This window comes from Manacus candei, unplaced genomic scaffold, assembly GCF_025592945.1.
Source record: "Manacus candei isolate 608988 ecotype Guabito, Panama unplaced genomic scaffold, ASM2559294v1 h1tg000014l, whole genome shotgun sequence".
In the NCBI taxonomy this organism is placed as follows: domain Eukaryota; kingdom Metazoa; phylum Chordata; class Aves; order Passeriformes; family Pipridae; genus Manacus; species Manacus candei.
In genome coordinates, this window is record NW_026138062.1 from 2,044,436 (window position 1) to 2,067,734 (window position 23,299).

The following is a 23,299-nucleotide window of genomic DNA, read 5'->3' on the forward strand; positions in this document are numbered from 1 at the left end:
ATTCAGCGTGATTGTATTGATGTTGAATGTGTGTGCCTAAACAACAAAAAGAAGCACTTTAAAAAAGCGATAGAATACATAACTCATTAATTCAAGCTTTAAAACAATAAAATATAGGAAAAAAGCAAGAGCTTCTGCCTCAAATGCTGAGCAATCTTGTTGACCACCAAAATGAGATTCGTTACCTGGTGTGCAGCAAGCCAATAATTGCACAGTCAAGAGAGACATTGATTATTTATTTCAGAGTTGCACAAACCCGGGTGCTCGGTGGTATTCCACAAATCAAGCACACCATCTATCAAAACCTTTTACTATTTATACATTTCAGAAAACAAAGGAATTAGTGTTCACTGACTACAAGTCATATAGTTCTCTTACTAATTAGTATTCTACCTTCTATTGGTTAATGATTCTCTAGCTTCTCATGCTAATTAGTCCACATGCAGAGTCTTTCCTTTTGGGTCAGGTTTCTTTAGTCGGTGGTCACAAAAACCCCCCTGCTGGAATTACCTTTACCCAGCTGGAGCTGATTTCAGCACAGTTGCTGAGTTGGGTTTATCAGTTTCTTCCTTATCTTGGGAGTTCTGCCTGATGTTTTTGTGGCCTGTAGATTCTGCATTCTTTGTGTCCACTATCAGTGGTGCATCCTTCTACCTAAGCTTTGTTAAACTCCCCCTAGGTCTGAGATCACTGAAGTATGTCAAGCCCTAAACTTTTCACGAGGCAATTCTACCAACAAATAATTTGTTTTTCTAATAGCCAGGGACTGCTTTGAGATCTCCCCTGTCTCCTCCAGGCTGAACAAACCAAGTGACTTAAGCTGCTCCTGGTATGGCTTCCCCTGTAGATCCTTCACCATCTTTGTAGCCCCCCTTTGGATGCTAATAGCTTTATATCTTTCTTATGTTATGGTGTACCCAGGACTCGAGGTGAGGCCACCCCAGTGCAGACAAGAGCAGGACAATGACCTCCCTCAACCGGCTGTCGATGCTTTGCCTGATGCCCCCCAAGACAGTTAGCCCTCCTGGCTGCCAGGGCACTGCTGACTCATAATTCAACTTCTGTTGACCTGGACCCCCAGGTCTGTTTCTGCAGCACTGGTGAACAAGTATGGAATCGTTTCTGTGTCAGTGCATAAGGGTATCTCGCTCTTATTCCTCTTACCAGCGCATTCATTTTCTTACAGTGATTTTACTGTGTGGAGCCTTCACGTACTTTGCTAAAGAGCAGACCAATCCCTACAGAGCCAGCTTGAGGGAGTCCTCCGCTGGGACCTGGAAGCTGCCAGCAAAGGCGGTAAACAGAAAGGCACTTGGCACTCTCCAAGTTTAAAACTCCTGCTTCAGGCTCAAGACCAATCTCTGCAGCCAAAACCCCTTCTTGTTGACTAGTCAACAGCGTCTGTAAAATAATAACGCGGTTTTTAAAGCTCCCCAAGAGCCAGACTGACTAGCTGTGGTTGTATTGCCAGACACACGTTTGTTACGGCCTCCAGGAGGCGAGGCCCCGGCACTGGGTTTTGGGAGCGGCTCTTCCCGGGAGCGCCGGGCGCTGCTCCTGCTTTGGCAGCCGGCGCAGGCTGCCCCGCTCTCCCGGCTCCGGGCCCGGCTGCCCGCCCTGCCCGCGCTCCCGTCCCCCCGCCAAGCACGCCCCGTCCTCTGGCAGCCGGGCCGGCCCGGGCAAACAACCCCGGCTCTGCTCCCCCAGCCCGGGGCACCCGGCGCTGCCCCGGCCGCGGGGGAGGGAGCGCGGGCAGGCACCGCCCCGCGTCCCGCTCCGCCCCGCCGCCTACTCCCCGGAGAGGCGCCCCAGGACGGGCAGAAAGCGGCGGCCGCAGGCAGGAGTGGAGGCGCGGACACAGCAGCAGCGCTGGCGAGTGAGTACCCCGGCCGAGCGCCGGGGGCCGGGCCGGGCCGGGCCGGACCGAGCGGGGCGGGGCGGTCCGCCCTTCTCGCCACGTGATGCGCGGCCCCGCCGGGGGAGCGGGCGTGTTTCGGCGCAGGCTGCGGGTCCCGCCGGGGCCGGCGCTGGGGGCCGGCGGCGGGGAAGGGCGCTGCCGGCTGTCCCGCACCGCCGGAGAGCACGCCTGCCGCCGCCGGGCTGCGGGCTGCGGGGGCGGGCCCGTAAGAGCCACGTGTGAGAGCGGCGCGGCTCGGCCCCGCCGGCCGGGCGGGAGCTGCGGGCGGCTCGGCCTCCGCACCCGGGTTCGGGGCTCCCTCCCGGGGACCCGGCTGCCCGTGGTGCGAGCAGAGGTGGGAGGAGTGGCTCATCGGTGACACGGCCGAGCGCAGGAAGAGCTGTCCGTGACGCTCTCGCCTTCTCCTGGTGGCTGGGCGCATCCTCCAAACAAGAGTGTTCATTATGATCCAAGATACTCGTTTCAGTAACATACCTTTGCCTTAGTAATGGTTAGTGACGTGTATTTGAAGAGCTAATATCTACATTAAAGGGAAAAGAGAAAGGAAATAGTTTAGGTATCATACATGAAGAGACGCTGTGACAATCGATAACTGTCTACACCTGTCAAGTGGAAGGTGTCCCTGCCCACGGGAGGAGGGTTGGCACTGGGTGATTTTTAAGGTCCCTTCCAACCCAAACCATTTTATGTTTCTGTATCCTTACAAGATGACGCTTCAGACTTCAGAGCATTTATCTTTTTGCCCTCAGTATTTGGACCAGAATGTTGGGGGTTTGTTATCCCTTTTTTTTTTTAATTGTCTTAGGGGTTTAATTTTGCTATGTTTTCATCTCCTGCCTTTTCTGTATCCTTTTGCATTATAGAGTTATGTAAACATTTTACTTTTGAGTTAACCTGCATTTAGTTGTATCTGTGTTAACTCCAGACAATTAATTTCCTAATTTTTTGCTCCAGGAATTTTTTAATTTGCTGCTTCTGTAATTTTTGCCCTCCTTTGAAAATAGCAAAGTAGTGAATTATATAGAGGTTAACGTACAGAGGCACAGTTGTAAATATTTCCGTGACCAAGTTATTTGATGTTGATCTCTATGTGGAGTGGACTTGTTTTATATACACTCTAGTTTAAACAGGCAGTCAAGCTGGAAAAGCAATTTCTTGACAATTAAAATTGTTCATGGTGTGACAAAGGCCATTAAGAGAGGCTTTAAATTTTGCATCAGAACAAAAAAACAGGCATATTTCCATCATTCTTCACACACACACACTCCCCAAGAAAAGCCTTAAAAACCTACATGTGTCTTAAAAATATAATTATCCTTTGTCAGCACTCATCTCCTGCCCTCACTCCATCATAGCTGTCAAAGTCATATGAACACTAACATGTCTTATTATCAAAGTGTAGTACATCATTCTTCTGCCATGGGTAAATAAAAGAACAGATGTCTCTGTTACTGTCTGTCTCAAAACCTGAATTGTCAAGGGTGTTACATGTTAAACAAAAGAAAAAATGACCTAAATATACATTGCTAATATTTTTAAATCTGCATCCTCCTGCTGACAACTATTAACTTCTTGATATGTGCGTCATAGTTCATTTTCCATGCGTTTTTGCAGCATGTTTGCTCCTCACTTTCCAAATTGCTGTGGTGGTCTGCATCAGCTTTGCAAGGAAGTTTCTTTGAGCTTGTTCATGCGTTTGAGACCACTGGAATATTGAACAGAGCTTTGCTTAATGACTGAAGAGTGTGTGTCATATTGTTTATAAGTTTCATGTCACCTGCTGCTTATAGTTTCTTCTGGTGACTTTATATGTGTGATCAGAGTTTTCCCTTGCTTATTTTCTCATATTCAGGATAGAAGTATTGCTTTGAATGCTTCATTTACTGCAGTGTCTGCTTTTTATCCTTTAGAAAGGATCACCGTGTCAGTTCATGCTTTCCTTGGCTGATTTTTGACATGGAATGCTAGGTGCCTCCAGAGAGTGGAGGGCACGAACCAGGCCTGGTTTGAACCAGACATCCTGCTGTCTCTGCCACCCACTGTTCTGCAGAGTACAGCCTCTTCCCTTGAAAAAGTGTTGTCTAGCATTGGCTTTAGCCCTGCTCTGAGGGGGAGGCTGGGCTGGGTGACCTTCAAAGGTCCCTTCCAACCAACATTTCTCTGAGTCTGTCTATACATTCTCATAACTCCCAATAGTAACCCAACTGCCTATTTCAAAAGAAGTTTCCTCTTGAAAATTACTTTTATCTGACTGCTGATGTGATGAAACCACAGGTTTTGCCTGTTCTGCTTCTCTTGTTCATATGGTTGTGTTTGTTCTTCTTGGGGAACTTCTGGGAAGTCAGGTTATGTGACTGCCTGATTTATGTTGTGAATTTTCAAGTGTAGTTACAGGCACAAAGGTGTAGTCATGGGGGTGTCATGAAGTGAAATAAGAAAAATAAATTCTAGGGGCATGTTGTGGCATTTTTCTTCTGCTACTAGCTCTGGTACACTTTTGTTCTCTGGTGAACTAGCCAGATTATTTTTCTGTGTAATCCTGAACTCCATCAGTAGTTACTGTTGGTAGAAGAAAAATACGCCATGTTTCACTGTAGTACTTGTCATTGCTTTTTTGAAGCAATGCACTTTTCTATTCCTTCCTAATCAAGTCGTCCTGTATGTTTCTCAGGCTCTAAAAGTATACATTCTTTGAACTTGAACCTGGTCAAATAATTTTCATAACTTTCTTGATTTAAGTAGAATTGAGTGTGAAACTTTCATGACATTTTAAGTGAACTGCTTAAGCAGAGATCACGTGCCATAACAGGATGTATTTTCTATATGAACTGCTGCTACCTTTCCTTTTCTTATCTTTCAAAATATTTTTTGCAGCATTCTGACAGAGAGGGTAAGTATTACATAGATAATAAGAAACAGGGGAAATGGATGGACCCAGTCATGTTATTGACTTAGTAAACATAATACCCTTTTCATTTTGTCTCTCTAAAGAGAGTGTTTAATACCTTTTTTCTTCAAAAATAGAACTATTCAGGCAGTAATAAATCATTGTTCTTAAACCAAAATATATAGCTATTTAGAGTTTTCTCCTTTTTTTTTTACTCCAAAGGTTTAATTACATTTTATGGATCATGTCAGATACAACTCTCTTTTCCCCACTTCCAATTAATGCTAAAGAAGGACAGGCTATACTGGGGTAATATCATGTCCTATTGATTTAATGGCCTTTACATGAAGATTTTTGACCACTGTGATTTCTTTAAGTGTATCAACTGTTTTCTCTTAACATCTTGAGAAAACACATCAGTATTACTGTCACTCTGGATTTCTCTGTCTTACAGGACACCTCTTTTCCTTTGAAATTACCCACATAACCACCTCTCTTTGCAGTGTTTTGACTGTAATTGCTCATGACCTTTACTAACAGCCAGAGTTACCATCATATTGCTGACATTCTGACAGAAGTTCTTGGCCACGCAGAATTGCTTTTTCTCATCCTTTCCCTGAACCATTGCTTTTTTCCAGTGCTCTGTGTTGTTACAAACTGTGAGGGAGATCATCCCACCCATGCCAGGCTTCAGCTGTGGGAGTGTATCTGCATAAGAACAACGCTGCAATTTGAAATATTTGTGCTATCAAGTAATACCAGAGTAATTGCAAGTCTGTTTATCTTCTTTCCCTCCCCTCATTTTGTCTAGCCTAACACAGCCCCACAACTTTTATTTCAGTAAAATTCAGCTTGGAAGGGACCTTGTGAGTCGCTAGTCCAGTCTCCTTATTCAGAGCAGGGTCCTCTGTGTGAGCAGACCATGGTGTGTTTTATCCAACATGCCTTGAAAACCTACAGAGATAGAGACTACACAACTTCTCTGGGCAGCTTGCTTCAGTTTTTGTCTGCATCATGAGAATCCTTTTCCTTGGATCAAATTGGGGCCTCTCTTATTCTGGTCAACTCTGACACATACCGCTGTGAAGAGATTGGCTGGGTTTCCTGGATAACCACTTCACAGGTATGAGAAGACTGCTATTAGGACACCAAAAAGCCATCTCTTGTCAAGTTGAACAGGCTGTTTCCTGAGCTGCTTTTCACAGAGCGGGTGCTCTTGCCCCATGACCATGTGAATGCACCACAGTTTGTCCATATTTTCTCTTGTTTTGGGCCCAAAACTGCATACAGTATTGTAGATGTGGTCTAGTGAGTATCAAGTACAGGGAGATCCTCTCTTCCCATTGGTCATGTTCCCATTAATACAGTGCAGGGTGCTTGCTGCCGTGGCCGCTTTCTTTGTTCAGCAAAGGTGTATTCATGAGTTAAGGTAAGGATGAGTAAGGTAAATCGTTAGAACGTCAGAGGAAGCATGAATCCCAGACATCATGAATCCCAATATCATCTTGACTGTTGTACTACACTTCTGGCTAAGTCTTGGCTCCAGCAACAGTCAGGATTGTAGCATTCCTGTTAGTGAGGAGGGAGATGCAGATGCTCATTTCTCATCACGTCTAGATGTCTTGCTGTTTACTTATATATTCCACAAGTTGCAGGAATAGTTTTTGGTATTATGTTACTTTCTGGTAAAAGTATTATGCACAATTTAAATAATGTCTTAGAATGGTAGTAGACTTTTCTCTAAAATACTTCTTTTTTGCTGCTGATCTGGACTCAGTCTTCTGTAATTTCTCTCTTTCATCTCTCCATATCTGGTCCTGTTTAGCCTGGAGATGTCTGAGAGGGGACCTCATCAATGTATATAAGTATCTGAAGGGAGGGTCTCAAGAGGATGGATCCAGGCTCTTCTCAATGCCAAACAATAGGACAAGAGGCAACAGGCAGAAACTGATGCACAGGAAACTCCACCTGAATATAAGGAAGAACTTTGTTACTGTGTGGGTGACTGTGCACTGTAACATATTGCCTGGGGAGGTTGTAGAGTCTCCCTCACTGGAACTACTCAAGAACCATCTCTGGATGCAATCCTGTAAAATGTGCTCTAGGATAACCCTTCTTGAGCAGGGAGGTTGTACCAGGTGATCCACTGTGGTTCCCTTCCAATCTGACCCATTCTGTGATATGCTGGGTATCAACCTGTACCTCTGCCGCTGCCTTCTGCATCTCAGGGACTTAAAGTTGTCTACAGATCTAGTGAAATATATCAATTAATACATTTTGCCTTCTGGTAGGCAGACCAGTTTGTGTACAGGACTTGAAATAACTGTGGGTTTCTTGTTTCTACTGACACACAGTACTGATAAGAATTGTGAGTTTGTACCTCAGCTCTGCCCTCTTTAGTCTCCTTACTTAGATGACAGACTTCCATTTGAAATGTGAGTTACATTTGTAGTTCCTGGCAAGAGATTCAGCTCACATCTCTTTACACCAACTGGTGATGCCTGAATGACCAGCCTAGATTCTGAACTTTAGGAAATTAAAGTGAGGTGAATGCTACCTCTGGCTCATAAAAAGTTATTAATAGCATTCTTTATGAATTCTTTTACATTGAACCCAAGTGTTTGTTGTTTAATTGCATATTGAACAGGTTAGGGTATGGACACTGAATTTTACCGCCAAAAGCGGTAAGTGGTTTTAATTACGTCTATGGATCCTATGCAATTTCTGTAAGTAACAGTTTTGTTCTTGCTTGGATCTCAGAATGCGTGAATTTCTCTCGAAATCTAAGGTAACAGGTTAGATCATTTCCCATCAGGAGAAGCAAAGTCCACATATACAGTAATACTGAAAGCTTGAAGAAAAATAGAAATAAACCAATTTTCTTCGAAACATTGCTGAGAAAAATGATTTTGAAAGTGAGACTGTAAGTAGTGAGTGAGAAATGAGGGTCTTGTTCTGTTTCTGTGTTGCAAGAATGGTGTTTGCAGTTGTTTTGAATGACAGGTAGACCTAGTGATGAACAGGGAGTTCTTGAGAGTACTCATGAGAGTAAAGCCAGAACAGGAATTCATTATATAATAGTTTCATTAGAAGAAGATATGGGTTGTTTTAAATTGGAAGGAAATAGTAGGTAGATAGGCCAAAGTACATAAAGGGCCCCACTTGAAGTTTTAATCCTCTTGTCTTTAATTTTTTTTCTTTTAATGCTTTTGTTAGCTTTACCTTATTGAAGCTAATTTAACTATTTGCATGACCTATCATTCATTGGAAGTGCTGGAATAAAACATTTCTGATTCTGTAACACATAATGTGTGCTTCAAGATCGAAGGACAATGTTTAAGGCTGTTTAATCATTGATTTTGCATCTATAATTTCAATTCCTATGCTAGAAGCTACAAAATAATTGGTATCACAAGAAAGCAAACTTGCAGACTCAAGTGGTTTGCAAGTCCAGAAGTGTGATGGGAAGATGTTGCCCAGTAAATGTAATTGGTTCTGTGTCTGCATCTTTACAGGTGTCCAGAGAAGGGATATTGACCTGTCCTTAGGGCTCTCCCTAATTTTAGCTTGCAAACCACCATGGAATTGCTTTTGCCCATGCAGTCCATCTCTCTGCTCCTATGCACAAGCCTCCTGCATAACTCCCTTTTGTTATGATGTTCTTCTGGCTCCTTTTTTTTGTGTATTTTCCTGTGCTCATGGGGTTAGGAGACTTTATGCTGGCAGTATGTGAAATGAGTGCTGGAATGCGCACTCTTGTAGGGATTTACCCAACCCAGCTCACCTGGTCTGAGAAGACATTGTACTACAGTGAGGCAGCAGGTTTTTGTTAGTGTTTCAGTTTGGGGAAAAATGGGAATAGTTCATGGGTTTTGTGAAAAGGTCATGGAAAAAGGAAAGAAATGTTAGGAGTCTAGAGAAGGGGCTTAATAACATAAGCATCCATAGTAACAAATTTAAGAGAAAATTACTAGATTCAGATTTTTTATCATTGAGATCCAATTTAAGCTTACAGTAGAACTTGCTCAGACAAACCGTTACCAGAATTTGTGGGTGGAAGAATTGAAGGCAATTGGAGAAAAGAGTTTTAAGCAATAGCAGTTGGGTGCAGATGATGAGATGAAGGATGAAAAAAGAAATGTACTTGCCATGACTGTCAGCTGAGTGAGGTGGGATGGTCTTAGATTTATAGATAGGAATAGAAAGAGTGTAACAGGCATTAGGATTTCTTATTCCCATGACTGCATGCCTGCTCTCAGGTACTCAAGGGAGATTGTAATTTGAAGAACAACTTAGGCCCAAATTTAATTTTGGCAAAGGAAGAACTCTGAAGACAATGGGACAAACCTACAGAGACTAGGAAAGTGAGGGGGAAAGATTATTAGAGATTACTGGGTAGAAAATGTAATCTTGGATTTAATGTCACCTTTTAGGTATGTTTGAGTGTAAATCAATTGCTATTGATCTCCTTTGAGGCTGTTTTTTTAGTGAAGCCATTAAAAATAAGATTTTTTGTACAGTAATTAAGAATCTGAGCTCAGTGTTGTACTACGTTTTCACTGAAAGGAGATGGAATACAGCACATGTATGGAGTGTGGTAACGTGCTTTGGAGTGGTTCGAAAGTACATCAGTTTGCACAACACTAGGTATTGCTTTGTTTTGTGTTGCCTGTGAGTTGTGGAGATACTGTTTGGTAAGTATTACGTTGGGATGTGGGCATAGAACAACTAAATTAAATTTAGATGGGATTGCACAGAGCTAAGCCTGCACTATATATTAGGAAAATGTATAAATAACAGAGAAACTATACGAATGAGAGGAATGTTCCAACACAGTTTATGGAGTGGAGCCCCAGGCTTGATTTTGCCTTAGCTGAAAATTACGTAGGGGAATAAATCCCAGCAGGTTGCTTACCATGCACACACACGTTTCATACATCAGACTAACCTGCTCCAAGGCTGCAGTCCTTGCTGTGATGTAGTTCAAATAACCCTGCCATGAAAACTTTCAGAATGTGAAACCAGCCACGGGCCAAATCTAATTGAAGCTTTCTGAAGCTCATTTCAAACATGAAAAGTAACATACTTACATGCTTAGGAACTTTGTCTGGTTGGAAAGAGTGTCCAAAGGGAAGGTAATATGAAGGGCTCAGAAAGAAGAATCTCTGCCTTCTGTGGACTCTGTAGATAGAAACCTATTCTCTTAACTGTTATCTCTAACAGAATTCAAATTCAAGAGAGTGAGCATAAAAGAAAATTAACATTCAAGAGATTTAAATTATATTGTAGATTAATGGTTTATTTCTTTTGATTAAACTGTCTTAAGGCAGTGGACCTCATTTTGTGATTGTGGTTCCAAGCATAAAAAATGTCTCAGTAATGTGCATATGTATGTGGTTATGTGAAGCTTCGGGAAACCTGCTTGACAGAAACAAAATATCTGAGGTGAGCAGAGACAGAAGAGAGTTTGTTAGTGTTTTTTCATCTTTATAGTATGGGCCTCCTTAATGAGATATCCTGATTGGCTGTTTATTCCTCTCCCTTCTCTTCTTGTTTATATTTACCTTTATTTATCTTGTCAAAATCAAGAAATTTAGGTCAAAATATATCTGGATCCATCTGCTCATCTAGTCTGTTCTTTTACTGCTAGTAGTAATATCTTTTAATTAAGTATGCTTAGTTACAGTTTACTACATTAATGAATGGCATCAAGTATCTTTAATTTCATACATGATGAATTTAGGAGTTTTTTTCTTTACTTCTGTATAACAAACCAATGATGCAATCTGTTTTATTTGTCAAATTGTAGTCTATATGTCTTATCTGTAACTTATGTTTTAGTGTTGGTTTAGGTGGAATCTCAATCACGCTCCATAATTTAGCTGTCTTTAGCGGAGGTTTATTATTATCACAGTCTTGTTGTGAATGCATTGACATGGTGATCCATTTCAGTTTTAAATTTTGTTGATTGTAGTTATTCTTTGGTGCTCTAAATCTTATGACTGACTTAGAAAATTATGAAGTCCATGACTGACCTTTCAATTCTAGGTTCATCAAACACTTTGATGGTTATTTTAGGGTGTTTTTTTTTGTTTGGGGTTTTTTTTGTGATTGACCATCAGTGTTGTTGTAACCCGATTTTAAGTGAGGTCTGCAGAGTGGTGCTGCAGACACAGGACCTGATAGGTATGATAGTAGAAGAAAGGAGCAGGTGATACTGCCTGTAGGATAATTTGCCTTTTGTGACCCTGCCAGATCAGGTAACTTGGTTTGACATTAGACAGGTCAAAAATTAATCTATTGGGCTAATTTTTGAGATTATTTGTGGGATGAATTATTTATTTGACACCTGCCTCACCTCTCTGTGGTACTTTATGCCAGCCCATTAATCCATCAGACCAACTACATTATCAAGTAGATTTTTACTTTAAGTAGCAGTGATGCTTTGGGAGTGTAATTAAGGAAAAGTGTTAGGAATATTTTCAATGTCAGACAGTTTTAAGATTGATGATTTCTCTCTCTTATCCCCAGTACTCTTATACTTTTGTGATCTGTAAATACTCTGCAGTATTGACAGCATGCACAGATTTACTGTTTACTTAGACATCTCCACTTGGATCCCTGCTCTGATTATTTCCGTGCTCTGGGCAGAGCTGCTGCAGATGTAACTTTTGTAGCATGTTTTCTGAGCCATCTCAATACAATCACTTAGCTGTCTAAGAAATGTACTAGCTTACATTGTTGTTTTTAATAAAACCTGTGATATTGCTCTAGATTACACTCATATACGTGTGTAACAATTTAGCAGTGAATCTCCAGTGAGATCACATATGCAGTGTGTGAACAAATGTGTGTGTAAGATTTTTTCCTGTATGTCTAGAAAAATAGCAGTGTATCTTATCTACAGTTGCCACATCGGCAGCTTGGAGGAAAACTGCATGAGGGTATAGATTTTTAATGGTTCCGTATCAAAGTGATGTATCTCACTAGCATGCTATCAATAGAACAAATAAAATCTATATGCCTATAAACAAAACGTTATTTATATTTTTTAAAATCTTTATTAAATAGCAGTTATTTCAGAACTACTCGGGATTAAAAGGTCTCATATCTGTGATCTGAAAATGGTGTTTGAGATCAAAAATAGATAGAACCAGGAGAAGGGTTATTCTGTAGACTCAGATTTGTAGCAGCCTTTGTGTACAACACGTAAAACAGGATGGCTGTCTTGGAAACCTGAAGGGCAGAAGTGTGTTTAGCTTTCTATGTGTGGAGCAGAAGATTCAGAGAGGGAATGTTAACTGAGCTGTGCAGCTATTCTTGAGGCCGTGACAGCACAGTCAAGGGTTGTTCTTGCTCTTTGCCTTCTTTCAGTGCTTTTATCAGCCAAAGATGTACAGCTGGCCTGGCACTGCTCTGCCTTTGAGCCAGACATACCTTCTGTGTGCCGGATCCAACCAAAGCCAGTCTCAGGACTAACAACAGTCTTTGACTCTGCCAGCTCCTAGAAAGTAGAAAAATTAGATTCATGCCCTCTGTCCCCAGGGCTCTAACCCACACCCCTCAGGAGCATTTGGTCTTGTTTGGCCTTTTGAATCACGGTGCAGAAAGCAATGCAAGATTCATTGGGGCAGAGAAGGCCCAGTGTAGTGCCCCAGGATTGTATCTCTGAGTAAATTTGGGAGGCATGTTGTGGAGCAGGAATGGGTGGAAATTCAACATTTTTTTCTCTTTTCAGGGTTATTGTTATTTGGGAAAGTAAATCTTAAAAAGCCAAATAGTTGTATGATGTACCATCTGTAAAGGGGCAGGGAGTGAGATCTAGAAATCTCTGCTTGAGGTAGAAGAAATCTAATGACTGGACCACAGAACCAGTCTCTCACAGTCTCCGTGAGTCTAGTGTTCCTTTCCATTAATAGCATATGAATCATACTGCCATTTTACTTTTTAAAGGAGAGCTAAGAGATTGTCTCATCCAGTTCCCTTGCAAAAGGCAAGTTTGGCAGCAGTAGTGTTATTTCTGGTAAAAATTTGGCTGACTTGCTGTTGAGGATAGTCAGCAGTGAAGGATTCCCAGCCTTCCTGGATGGTCTAGGCTCTTCCTAGGCACCCTGCTTACCAGTAAGTGATTAGTCTTTCAAGTGTCCATCTTTGGAATCTAAGCTTATTGGATCTTCTGTCACAGTAGATGGGGAAAAGAGCTTATAGCCTCTCTTTTTCTCTTACAGTATGCTTTCATATTCTTAAAGGTATGACTCTGTTTTCTCTAAAATAAGTGATCGCAGTCCAGGTTCTTTATTTTTGTTGTTTTCTTTTATAGGTTTTGTTTTCTTGACTTGTTACTGTTCTCTCTCAGTCCAGTTGATCGTGGTCCTCTACATACAGTGCTCAAAGCTGGACATTCTGCTCGATTTGGGACCAGATCAGAGCAGTGGATTATGGTCACATCTTACTAGTGATGGGTTCATATATACACACTTGGATACTTTTTCCAACAGTACCACGTTGTTGACTCATGTTGAGTTCATGATCATTATAACTTGTGTCAAATCTCTTTCTGCAGATCTGCTGTTACGCTGATCTTTCTCCAGATTTTGTTTATGCTGTTGATTATTCTCAGCTAATCTTAGAACTTTGCACTGGCAGCAGTTGTGCTTTGCAACTGTCTCATTAGTCTTGTGCACAGCCCTGGGTGTTGTGAATTATACCTGCATCTTTCACATTGTGTGTATTTTCATTACCAGTATTTTCCTGCTACTGGAATGAATGTAACAAATTTTTTTGCATGTATTCAGTTTGAGAGGAACTTCTGATAAATATTAAATAGCCTTTCTAAAACAGTTTTGGTGTTTGTTTTTTTTTACCTGAATACCAACAGTTCTTGTTAAATCCTGTTTTTAGCTTACTTGTGGGAATATCATGAGCACCAGTGTCAAAAGTTCTACCAAGATCAGTATAAATAACTAGTAGGATCAAGACAGATGATTGGTTTTCAGCATCCACACATCTTACCAGCTATAGAGGTAATAAACTACCTATTTGTACATTCTGAATATTAGGTTTTATTACTAAAAGGTCTGCATCCCTTCTTTCTTCCATAGGAATTGACAGTGGAAATAGTGGGTATCTCCATCCAAGTGGTGTCCCCTAGGTCTGCGTGGGCATTCTTTTGCTCATCAACCTCACCCAGGCAGTTTGGGCTGCTTAGCCTCTCTCACTGAGCAGGAGGTGAGCAGGACACATCAGGCCACTCTGCTGAGCAGCTCCAGACAAACCTTTTTGACCTGTGTGTAGTTGTATTTCTGCTCCTGTTCATGTAAGTACATTGTAATTCGGTGACCACTGAATACTTCTGTCTTTTGGGAGAAAATGGGGAAAAAATGGTCCCTTAAGACCTTTTCTATTGTTTATTATTATTAATTTTAAAAAAGGGATAAAAGACTAGGTAGTCCTAAGATAATTGACACCTTGTTTTACAGAAGACTGCTGGTGTGGGGGTTTTTGCTTTTTTTGGTCTGGGGGGAGAGGAGGGGAGTTGTTTGGAAATGCTGAAGAAGCCAAATAGAACAAATGGTGGTGTTATAATAAATAAAACATGCATGTAAAACCTGTCTAACTTGGTTAGCCCACCAGACTTAGGCAGTCTCTTTTAAGCATTATTTGTGGATGTTAACATCTGTTTAAATTAAGCATATGGGAGAAAAGCTGTTTTTTCTTAATGGTTCAGCATTCCTCTTCTCAAGCTTAAACTTTTTTCCTGCTTTTCATGACTGTTTTTTTCTTTATATGGGTTTATGTTAATTGATAGCAGTATTCAAGGTTGTCTGGCTTGCCTATCTTCCTTTTAGGTAATTTGAAAGTGTGTCATCAAAAAACTAACCTCAACAAACCAGTTGAGAGGTAGTGGGTGCCTTGCTGGCACACAGGGAACTCCTCGAAACATTGTGTACGGATCCTAGATATGCATTCACCTGAAAATAGTTCCTGTATCAGTCTTAGCCTTTCTGTTCCAGCTTTAAAATCCACAATGGTTGCATGGAACCTGAAAACTCATACCTATGGAACTTCCTGTACCTTACTGGAAAAGTATTGAAAGACAATATGACTTTTGGCAAGTCTGCTGTAGGAAACCCATGGATAATTAGTGGAAGGGAAGTGCCAGTCTGAATGTGTTTTTACAAAATTAATTATAAATACCTAGATTGCATCTTCCTCTGTATTCTGATAAGAATTTTCTGCCAAAATAGAGACTTCCAAACCTTTTGATTTTAAAATATTGCTTTTGTTTGTTATCATACAGTATTTTGTATCTTCCTTGTATAACAAGCTTTTGACTTTTCAAAAGTTCAGGATTCTTTCACTAATTTATTTAAAAAACTATATTAAAAAAAAAAATGTAGCACAACTTAAATCTTATACCAGTTGATCAGACTGCCTGTTATAACTCCATTTGGGTTTTGGAATAAACATGAAAAGCTGAGAAAGTTTTCATTCTCTTATACCCATTATCTAAAGATTAGAGCAAATGCATGTACTTTCTCATAAAAAAAATACAGGGTTACCAGTTCTGAGTCTTTGCATTTTCCATTAATTTGTCAATTCCTTATCAGCTGTATCTTGCTGATAGAGTAGAAAGAAGGAGAGACTGAGATTAATTAAATCTTCTTTGATATTTAACTGTTTATTTAGATCTTGGGGATCCAAGGAACTCCAAGCAATAATCAATCAAAATCACTCCCGTCTATCTATTCTCAGTAGAACCATAATAATAACCAATTAATACAGGTCTGGACTGGACAGAAAGGTGGTAATTAACCCCTAGAAAAATTGATTGCAATTCGCAAATTTCTGGTGTAGCAGTTAAAGCCCTTTTGCAAAACAGGTTTAGGATTCAGCTTGTTCAAAATATTGAAATACAGCAAAATTTTTACTTTGTTCAGGCCTTTTTTGACCTGGACTAAAAGATGAAGGCTTTTAGATACCTTGAACCTCATTTTTAAAATGACCTGCCGTGGTCAATTAACTGATAATGTATCAGTTAGCTAGAAAAATAATCTATGTGCATCGCTTCCCATAATTTGCTGTGGTTCTACTTCCTTTGAAGTATTACTGCCCTAAAATCAAAGCACACACACCATTGCAGAGTGTTTTAGAAATATACAGCGTTATTCTGGTGACACCAGGTGTTGAAAGTAAAAAATGTAATGCATTATGTATTCAGAAGCATGCCTTTATTAATTGATAGTTATTGTGGGGTAAATGGTGATCTAGTGAAGGTTTGTAATTTGACAATAATTTGAGTTATCTATTTTGAAAGAAATGTTCATTTGCTGAAAGTCAGAAGTTACTTGATCTTTACCTATCTTTTTAAGACATATCAAAAAGGCAAAATTAAAATGTTATATGGTTTCTCTTCTTCATATGTTTTAAGTAATATACTGTTTCTTGATTTATATCTGGTTCTCTAATTATATTATTTAAATTTTTTTCAGTTAATTAGCATCACTAAGTAAGTGTTTGCTTAAAGAATGCAGAAGTGAAATTAACTGAGATTTCCAAATGTCCCTAGATACTATCAAATCTGGAAGAAATGATGTTCAGAATAATAACATTATTCCTGTATTTGGGGATTGGGAATTACCCAAGCCTGCTGTACTGCACAGTACTTGGCTGTGGGAAGTGGCACTGGGAGGGCAGTGATTGATTTGTTTAAGAGCTGAAAGGTAACTTTCTGTGAGCAACTTGGGCTAAGCAGTTGTTTAATAATGTTTTGTGAATTTTCAACATTGTGTGAATAATGTTTAACATTTTCAGGTAGCATCATTTTAAGTCCAAAAATACAGTATTTGTTTAATCTGTAAAATCATCCCTTCTTATTTCAGCTTTTCATTGTCAAATGCATTTGATATGAGGGTGTACCAGTGTTCACCCTCTTGAAACCCCTTGAAACTCCCAGGCCATATTTGCTATGAGCCAAGACACTTCAGTGGAAGCAGTCTGTTATTAAAAGCATGGTGCTGACTTCTCCATGGTATTTACTGGAGACTGTTCTCTTTAGTTGTGGCATAAAAATAAATTTTAAGTGGTGCTTGTAAATTTACTTTAGTAGGAGGAATGTTGCTGACAAGAAGAGCTGTTGGTTTTGTATTATATATCAGATTGTGCCAAGAGGTGTGTTTTGAAAATGTCTGTGGATCCCAATGCAAGAAGAAACTTTTCACTTAGAAAGACAGAGAAGTCTTAGGACTTGTTGTTCCTGTCATACTTATCCTGGTCACTGACACTGAAATTGGAAAAAGTAATGAGTGAATTGGAGGATACTCTACCTACTACTGGATATTTGGGACCTACTTGGAAGGGCGGGATCCCAGTAAAATGAAGCCCATTGCAGCAGGTATGAATTGTTTCCTCATTTCCACAACAACTCCTGAAGCAGCATGAATATAGTGATCCCTTGTCACTTGTGCCTCGTGTCCTCCAGTATAGACAGTGATGTGGCAGTTACCCTTTCCATGCTGAGATCTGTGCATTGGCTTTGGTCTGCTTTGTTGACAACTAACGCAGCCAGTTTAGCTGTGCTCCTTTCTCTTAATTTTGCCCCATGCTTGGGGAGTGCAAGGCTGCTGTTGTGGGCAGATACTAAGGCTAGTCAGAGGATATGCTAATTTATACTTGAGGCTTAATCGCCTTTGCTTGGGAGCTGTTACAGTCCTAGGTTGGCTACTTCTTAAGATGTAGCTTGAGGCATTCAGGACATTTTATACTGTAACATTGCCTAATTCATGCCTGTTTTCTCAACACAAAGTCTAGATTGAAGGAGAGGTGTAGTTGGATACTCTTCTAGACACTTAAATGCTTTAAGATATGTGAGTTTCCTCTGACGTGCACCCACAGTAATTTGAAAGACTTAAGTCTCTAGAATGCTGTTTTTATTTAAAAAAAAAAAGTTCCTTTTCAACTACTCTATAAGCTATCATGAAGCAGAAACGTATTGCAGATGGAAACCACCTGGTTTGTAGAAGTAAAATCCTTCAAAACGCTATTCGAGTGTGTCCAGAGCAGGGCGACCAAGGTGATGAAAGGCCTCGAGGGCAAGACTTACAAGAAGTGACTGAGGCCACTTGGCTTGTTCAGCTTGGAGAAGAGAAGGCTGAGGGGAGACCTCATAGCAGTCTGCAGCTTCCTCAAGAGAGGCCGTGGAGGCAGAGGTGCTGGTCTCCTCTCTGGTGACCAGCAATAGGACACGAAGAAATGGAATGAAGCTGCATCAGTGCAAGTTTAGATTGGACATTAGGAAAAGGTTTTTCACTGAGAGGGTGGTCAGTCACTGGAACAGGGTCCTTAGGGAAATGGTCATGGCACTAGGCCTGACAGAGTTCAAGGAGCATCTGGACAATGCGCTATGTTACATGGGTTCATTTTATGTAGTCCTGTGAGGAGTGGGGAATTGGACTCCAAGATACTTAGGCATCCCTTCCAGCTTGAGAAATTCCAATTCCTTTATTGCCTTCAAATGATGAGTCCCCAGAAGTTCTTGTCTGTGGTCCCCAAGCATATGTTTTTGCACTTTGTACCATTAAAAGCCATCTTATTTTAATTACACAGTTCATAGGCTATCTAATATGTCTGCAGCATGAACCAATGGCTCCTCTGGACGCATCACACACCGATGTGGTAGGCACACAACTACTAGCTGTAGCAAGACCACTAATAAATAAAACGACATTGATTCCTGAGGAATAGGACTGGTAACTTCTGTGTGTGCTTATTACACTGTATTTTAATATAGTCCCTTAAAATCCTCCCTTAACTAACTCCTTGTTTGTAGACAGTTCTTCTCTATGACTTGGTCTGGAGATATTTTCACTGCATATTAAATAATGGACTCCAAATCCATTGTGTTATCCTTGTCCAAGCAGGTTGTTTAATGACACTGGCCTGGCTTTTTTGCATTCAGAACCATATTGCATGTTATTCCCCTTCTCATTTACTTCCAGTACTTAATTCTGTTCTTCTTCCTTTATTAAGTTAGTAACAGAAATTCTTTCTGAAAGGTCACTGAAAAGAGGCTGCAGAGCATGTATAAAACTGTTTTCATTTATGTAATTTTTTTTTAAATGTGGCTCAAATAAATGTCTGTATAATTCAGATGATTATTATCTAATGTCTTCCTCTTACAGCCTGAGCCCTGGTTTAAGGTGTCTTTCATTAAAACTTCCTTCCAGGCGTCCTGGACACTGCTAAGGAGAACTCGAATTAGAGTAAATTCTGCATGCCATCGTAAAACCAAAATAGCTTTATTGCAATTGCAAGAATATATCTATGTAGAGATAGGGAATTATTTCCACCAGTAATTCTTGTGAGAAGATTTAAGGGCTTGTGTCGCTGGTTTTCCTCGTTCTTCAGTAAATACAGACCTGTCTTAAATTTTACATTAGACTATAGAACCTCTTGCTGCATCAGAGACCAAAGCACTTTTTACCTGAAAGTAACATTTAATTCCACATATAAATTAGAGATTTCTTGTCTTCTTATCTTTGACTCTACCAAGCAGAAGGATATTTGAGATTTTGGTCAGTAAGTTTTCTGGATTTGAAACCAATTACTCCAGTGCCTTGCTGAGTGCAATTTCAGGCTTTTTTGGATATGCCCCCAGAATATGTATTTGTTTCTTTTGTGTAGAAGATAGGAGGCCAGTAAATGTATTTACTTTGGGATAAGGATGCTTTCTCTGTTGATAAAGGAGGGGAGGTATGTTTCAGATTTCATTGCAGGATTTGTAAGTCTTTCTTGAAGAGCAAAAATCAAGACCAGGACAGTTAAAATAACTCATTAGTTCTCTGTGTGACTTTTTATTTGTTCTGTAGTAAACTTGGTACTAATTTCTAAGCAGAAGTGATATGTCTCGGTGGGACTGAAGTAATTATATACATCTGTTCATGGTCCTTTGTAGTTTTGAATTGGTGTTCTGTTTTGGTTTGTATTTTCTAACCTTTTATTATATTTTAGAAAATGGTGGAAGGGATTTGTTGCTGAGATGTGGATTGGGTTTTTATTTTTTACTTGCATTAAGCTGCAAGCTGAAATTCACTTTTAAAAAAACTTTTTATTAAGTAAAACATAGTTTATCCATGTAAGACTTGGATATACATTTAATTAGTAAGGCAAATAAAACAACTGTAGTGAATTAGAAGAGAATCACAAAATCATTTAGTTTGCAAAAGACCTTTAAGATCATGGAGTCCAGTCGTTAACCCAGCACTGTCAAGTCCAACACTAAACCATGTCCCTAAGCACCACATCTACACATCTTTTAAATACCTCCAGGGATGGTGACTCCACCAGCTCCCTGGGCAGCCCATTGAACTGATTTATTTTGTTACCAGTGTGTCACATGTTAAATATTATGCTTTTCCAAAAATTTGATTCATGGACTGATAGGATGGTATAAGCCTTCTTCCTTTAAAAAAAAATAATTTCCACTTTTCCTTTTGTGCACCTTCAGTAACTTTGGTCCTCTAAATGTCAGGAAGGGCCTCTCCTTCTTCCATTGCTGCCTAGTGGCATGTATACAAATAAAAAAGCATTAATGTTAGTGTATTTTCTGGGAGTATAGATATACTTTATTGTCTACTACCCCTTCTGAATCTCACAAAATTTGTATAACCCTGCTTCAGGGCCAACGTGCTTGGCCATTACCCCACACTATCTGTACCTACCCTTTCTGGTGGAATATTTAAAATAGTGTTTGCATTTAGATCCGGTAGTTCCTCCAGTACAGCTGGTTTTAACTTTCCTCTCTTCTTTTCCATGGGCCACTAACACTTTACAAGCAAAGCATGGCTCTGTGTAGAAACTCCTTGTGTGTGTATATATATGGATGCAGTAAATGCATATGAATTACCTGTTTTTGGCCCTTAAAGGAGCCTGTAGTTTCCTAGGGAATTATGGGTTGAAAAAACCAGTCTTTGGGGTTTCATGATGTTTCATTTCCGCCGTGTTGGTCAAAGGTTTGTGTTTTAGTAACTAGTCCATGCTGGGGTTGGTAGTAGTTTCTAGAGGAGAAATGCTGCAGTGTAATGTGTTGCTGTTCCCAGATTTATACCTGGATTTTTCTGTTTGGCTCATTCAGTGGAGCAGGTTTTGTTCCCTGAACATCTGCAATTTCATTTGGTTTTTAGTGAGGTTTGAGAAGCATCATGTTGCAGTGTCCTCTCCGCATGGTGCTCCAAGACTCTGGCACCTTGACTCGTGCCAGGGAGACATCCTGCTACCACCTGTGGAGCCACTGGCTGTAGTGACCTCTGCTATTTGTTTGGGATGTCCAGCTGCCAGCCCTCCCAGTCAGCCACATGGTGAGGCCCAAGAGGCACCACCGGGCACTCGCAGGGCTGCCGAGTCTCACCTGCAGCCCTGTGCCTTGGCACCTCCAAGGAGCCAGAGCAAAGGCATAAGACGGCTTCCAGAGCCGCAGGCCCCTGCGTATAGGAGGCTGCTTTTGCTCAGCAATGGGGGGTTTTATTTGACATCTCCCTTCCAGGCTCAGCCGCACTCCCAAGGGACAGTGCTGTGCCATGACCTGGGCACCTATCCCCTCAAAGAGCATCATTGTGCAGCTGTTCCCTCATTTCCCTTGTGGAAAGGCACCTCGCGATCCTACACAAGACCTCATCTTTTTTTGTCTTCCTGTTCTCTCTCTCACCATCCTTTCAGTGTAAAAAAATGCATTCCCATGCTTAGGTACTCAAAAGTGTTTGCCGTGTTTCACAGACTGGGATGCTCTTCTCGGTCCAAAACAGTGAACTGACTGCTCTGGGTATTGGCATGTAAATTAATGTGCTGACCTTGCAGGGAAACCATCCAAGCTGCAGGCTGTGTCCTCAGTTTCAGGATGTTGGTGGTTTGAAACTCTGGGCTATGTTCTGCATCTCAATGATGGAAACCACTTCAAATTCATGGTGGTGTAGCAGGGCTGCCCTATCAAAAGTTGTTTTTCTACTTTTTCCTGTAACAGCAACTGGCATTTACAGTTAATGCTCCATTCTTACAGGTTGTTTGTTGGTTTTTTCCTTTGTGTAGATACAACAGTTTAAGTACCTATGCTAAAGGTGCAAAGATGAGATATTTCTACATATATCATTTAAATTAATTGTCGTGTACTTAAAACTGCATGATAAGGACCCACCTGCTTGAGTGGGATTTTGAGAAGCCACTAGTCTGCTGCCTTTCCCTAAGGCAAGGTGAACTGTAGCATCCATGATAGTTTGAACAAATTTTCAAGAGTTCCAGTTTTTAAGGCTTCAACACTGTTTGCTGATTTTCACTTCACATCCCGGTTGCCACTCAAGAATGAGATGCTTGAGGTATTTCTGTGTTCTTCTGAAACATCGGTCTGCTGCTCAACAGCACTGAAAAAGGCATTAGGGGAAAGGAGTGTGAGCAAAGCAAGAGACATGGTTTATATCCATGTATAAATCCATGGTTTATCCATTCTCAAATATTTCAATTCTGATTTCCCTATGTCAAAAACCCATAGAAGAACCAGTAAAGAGCACTTTTTGTTTGGTTAAATACATGTGGTCTTGTCAGCCTAGAAGTGAGCAAACACTGAAAAAGTATCTGGTGGCACTGAGGAGGTACACGGAGATCCTGAGCTGGAGGAAGGTGAAGCAAGCAGGCATCAGGGAAAGACCCCAAAGTGATTTGTGCCTCATGCACCCACATGAAGTCACAGCAGGGGTTTGCCTACTGTGCTGCTGCATTGCTGACACAAAAACAGTCACGTGAGCTCACAGAAGGAAAAGGCCTTTACACACCACAACACTTGTCACTTCTGGCTTGGGAAGGGCCTGGAACCAAGTCTGGAAATGCATCGGTGTTGCCTTGCCCTGTTCTTGCACTCTGATGGTGAAGTATCTGTTGTGGACCACCCTCTTATAGAGGGCAGTGGGCGATCAGACCTTTTTGGGGTCGCTTGTTAAGATTGTTCTTATGCCCTGTCCTTACAATTAGAAAGCTATCCATATTAATTATTCCATGCAAAAATTTTGGCTTACTGTGTGTTCATGTACATGGAGAATCAATTGCTTCTTCTATAAAAGCTTTCCCCATGTTGGTAGGTGATTGTGCCCTGTCTCATCAGCTCCTGTTTAAGCTCCTGCTGGTTCAGTCTTTGACCCAATAAAACAGTCCTGGACCCAGTGCTGTGCCCTGAGCTCTTTCTAACTACTTCTGTAGTCCACAGGTTTCTGAATTGAGGTCGCAAGGCTTTGCTGATGCTCATACCACATTACTTAATATAAGGACAAAACATTACTAGTATTAGTAATACTTACATAGTATTCTCTTGAGGTGTCAACTTTTTTTCCCTCCTCAACTCAATTTGTCCACATCCATTGACTTTCCATTTTTTCATTCTCCTTTTCTTGTCCTCCTTGATGTGCCGGCAATCCCCTCATGTCTCTGCACTCTTTAGAAATTTAGTCTGTTAATCA

The 23,299-nt window shown here is 40.8% G+C and overlaps 2 protein-coding genes across 4 annotated transcripts in view; both read left to right on the plus strand.

The window, feature by feature from the left end:
• TMTC4 (transmembrane O-mannosyltransferase targeting cadherins 4) overlaps positions 1-1,406 on the plus strand; it is a 59,915-nt gene extending 58,509 nt beyond the window's left edge. The window contains exon 17 of the mRNA XM_051780608.1: positions 1,187-1,406. Within this exon, the coding sequence (XP_051636568.1) occupies positions 1,187-1,189 (3 nt within the window). The 3' untranslated portion in view covers positions 1,190-1,406. The remainder of the gene's footprint in view (positions 1-1,186) is intronic.
• Positions 1,407-1,744: 338 nt separating this feature from the next.
• Positions 1,745-23,299, plus strand: part of GGACT (gamma-glutamylamine cyclotransferase) — a 29,827-nt gene continuing 8,272 nt past the window's right edge. The window contains exon 1 of one of the 3 annotated variants that reach the window (XM_051780681.1): positions 1,745-1,876. Coding sequence is in view for 1 of the 3 variants with exons in the window: in XM_051780678.1 (XP_051636638.1) it covers positions 17,181-17,199 (19 nt within the window). In the remaining 2 variants the exon portion in view is untranslated. Of the gene's footprint in view, positions 1,877-13,917; positions 14,122-16,817; positions 17,200-23,299 lie in introns of those variants that run through there. The other 2 variants (XM_051780680.1, XM_051780678.1) reach the window with 2 other exon arrangements.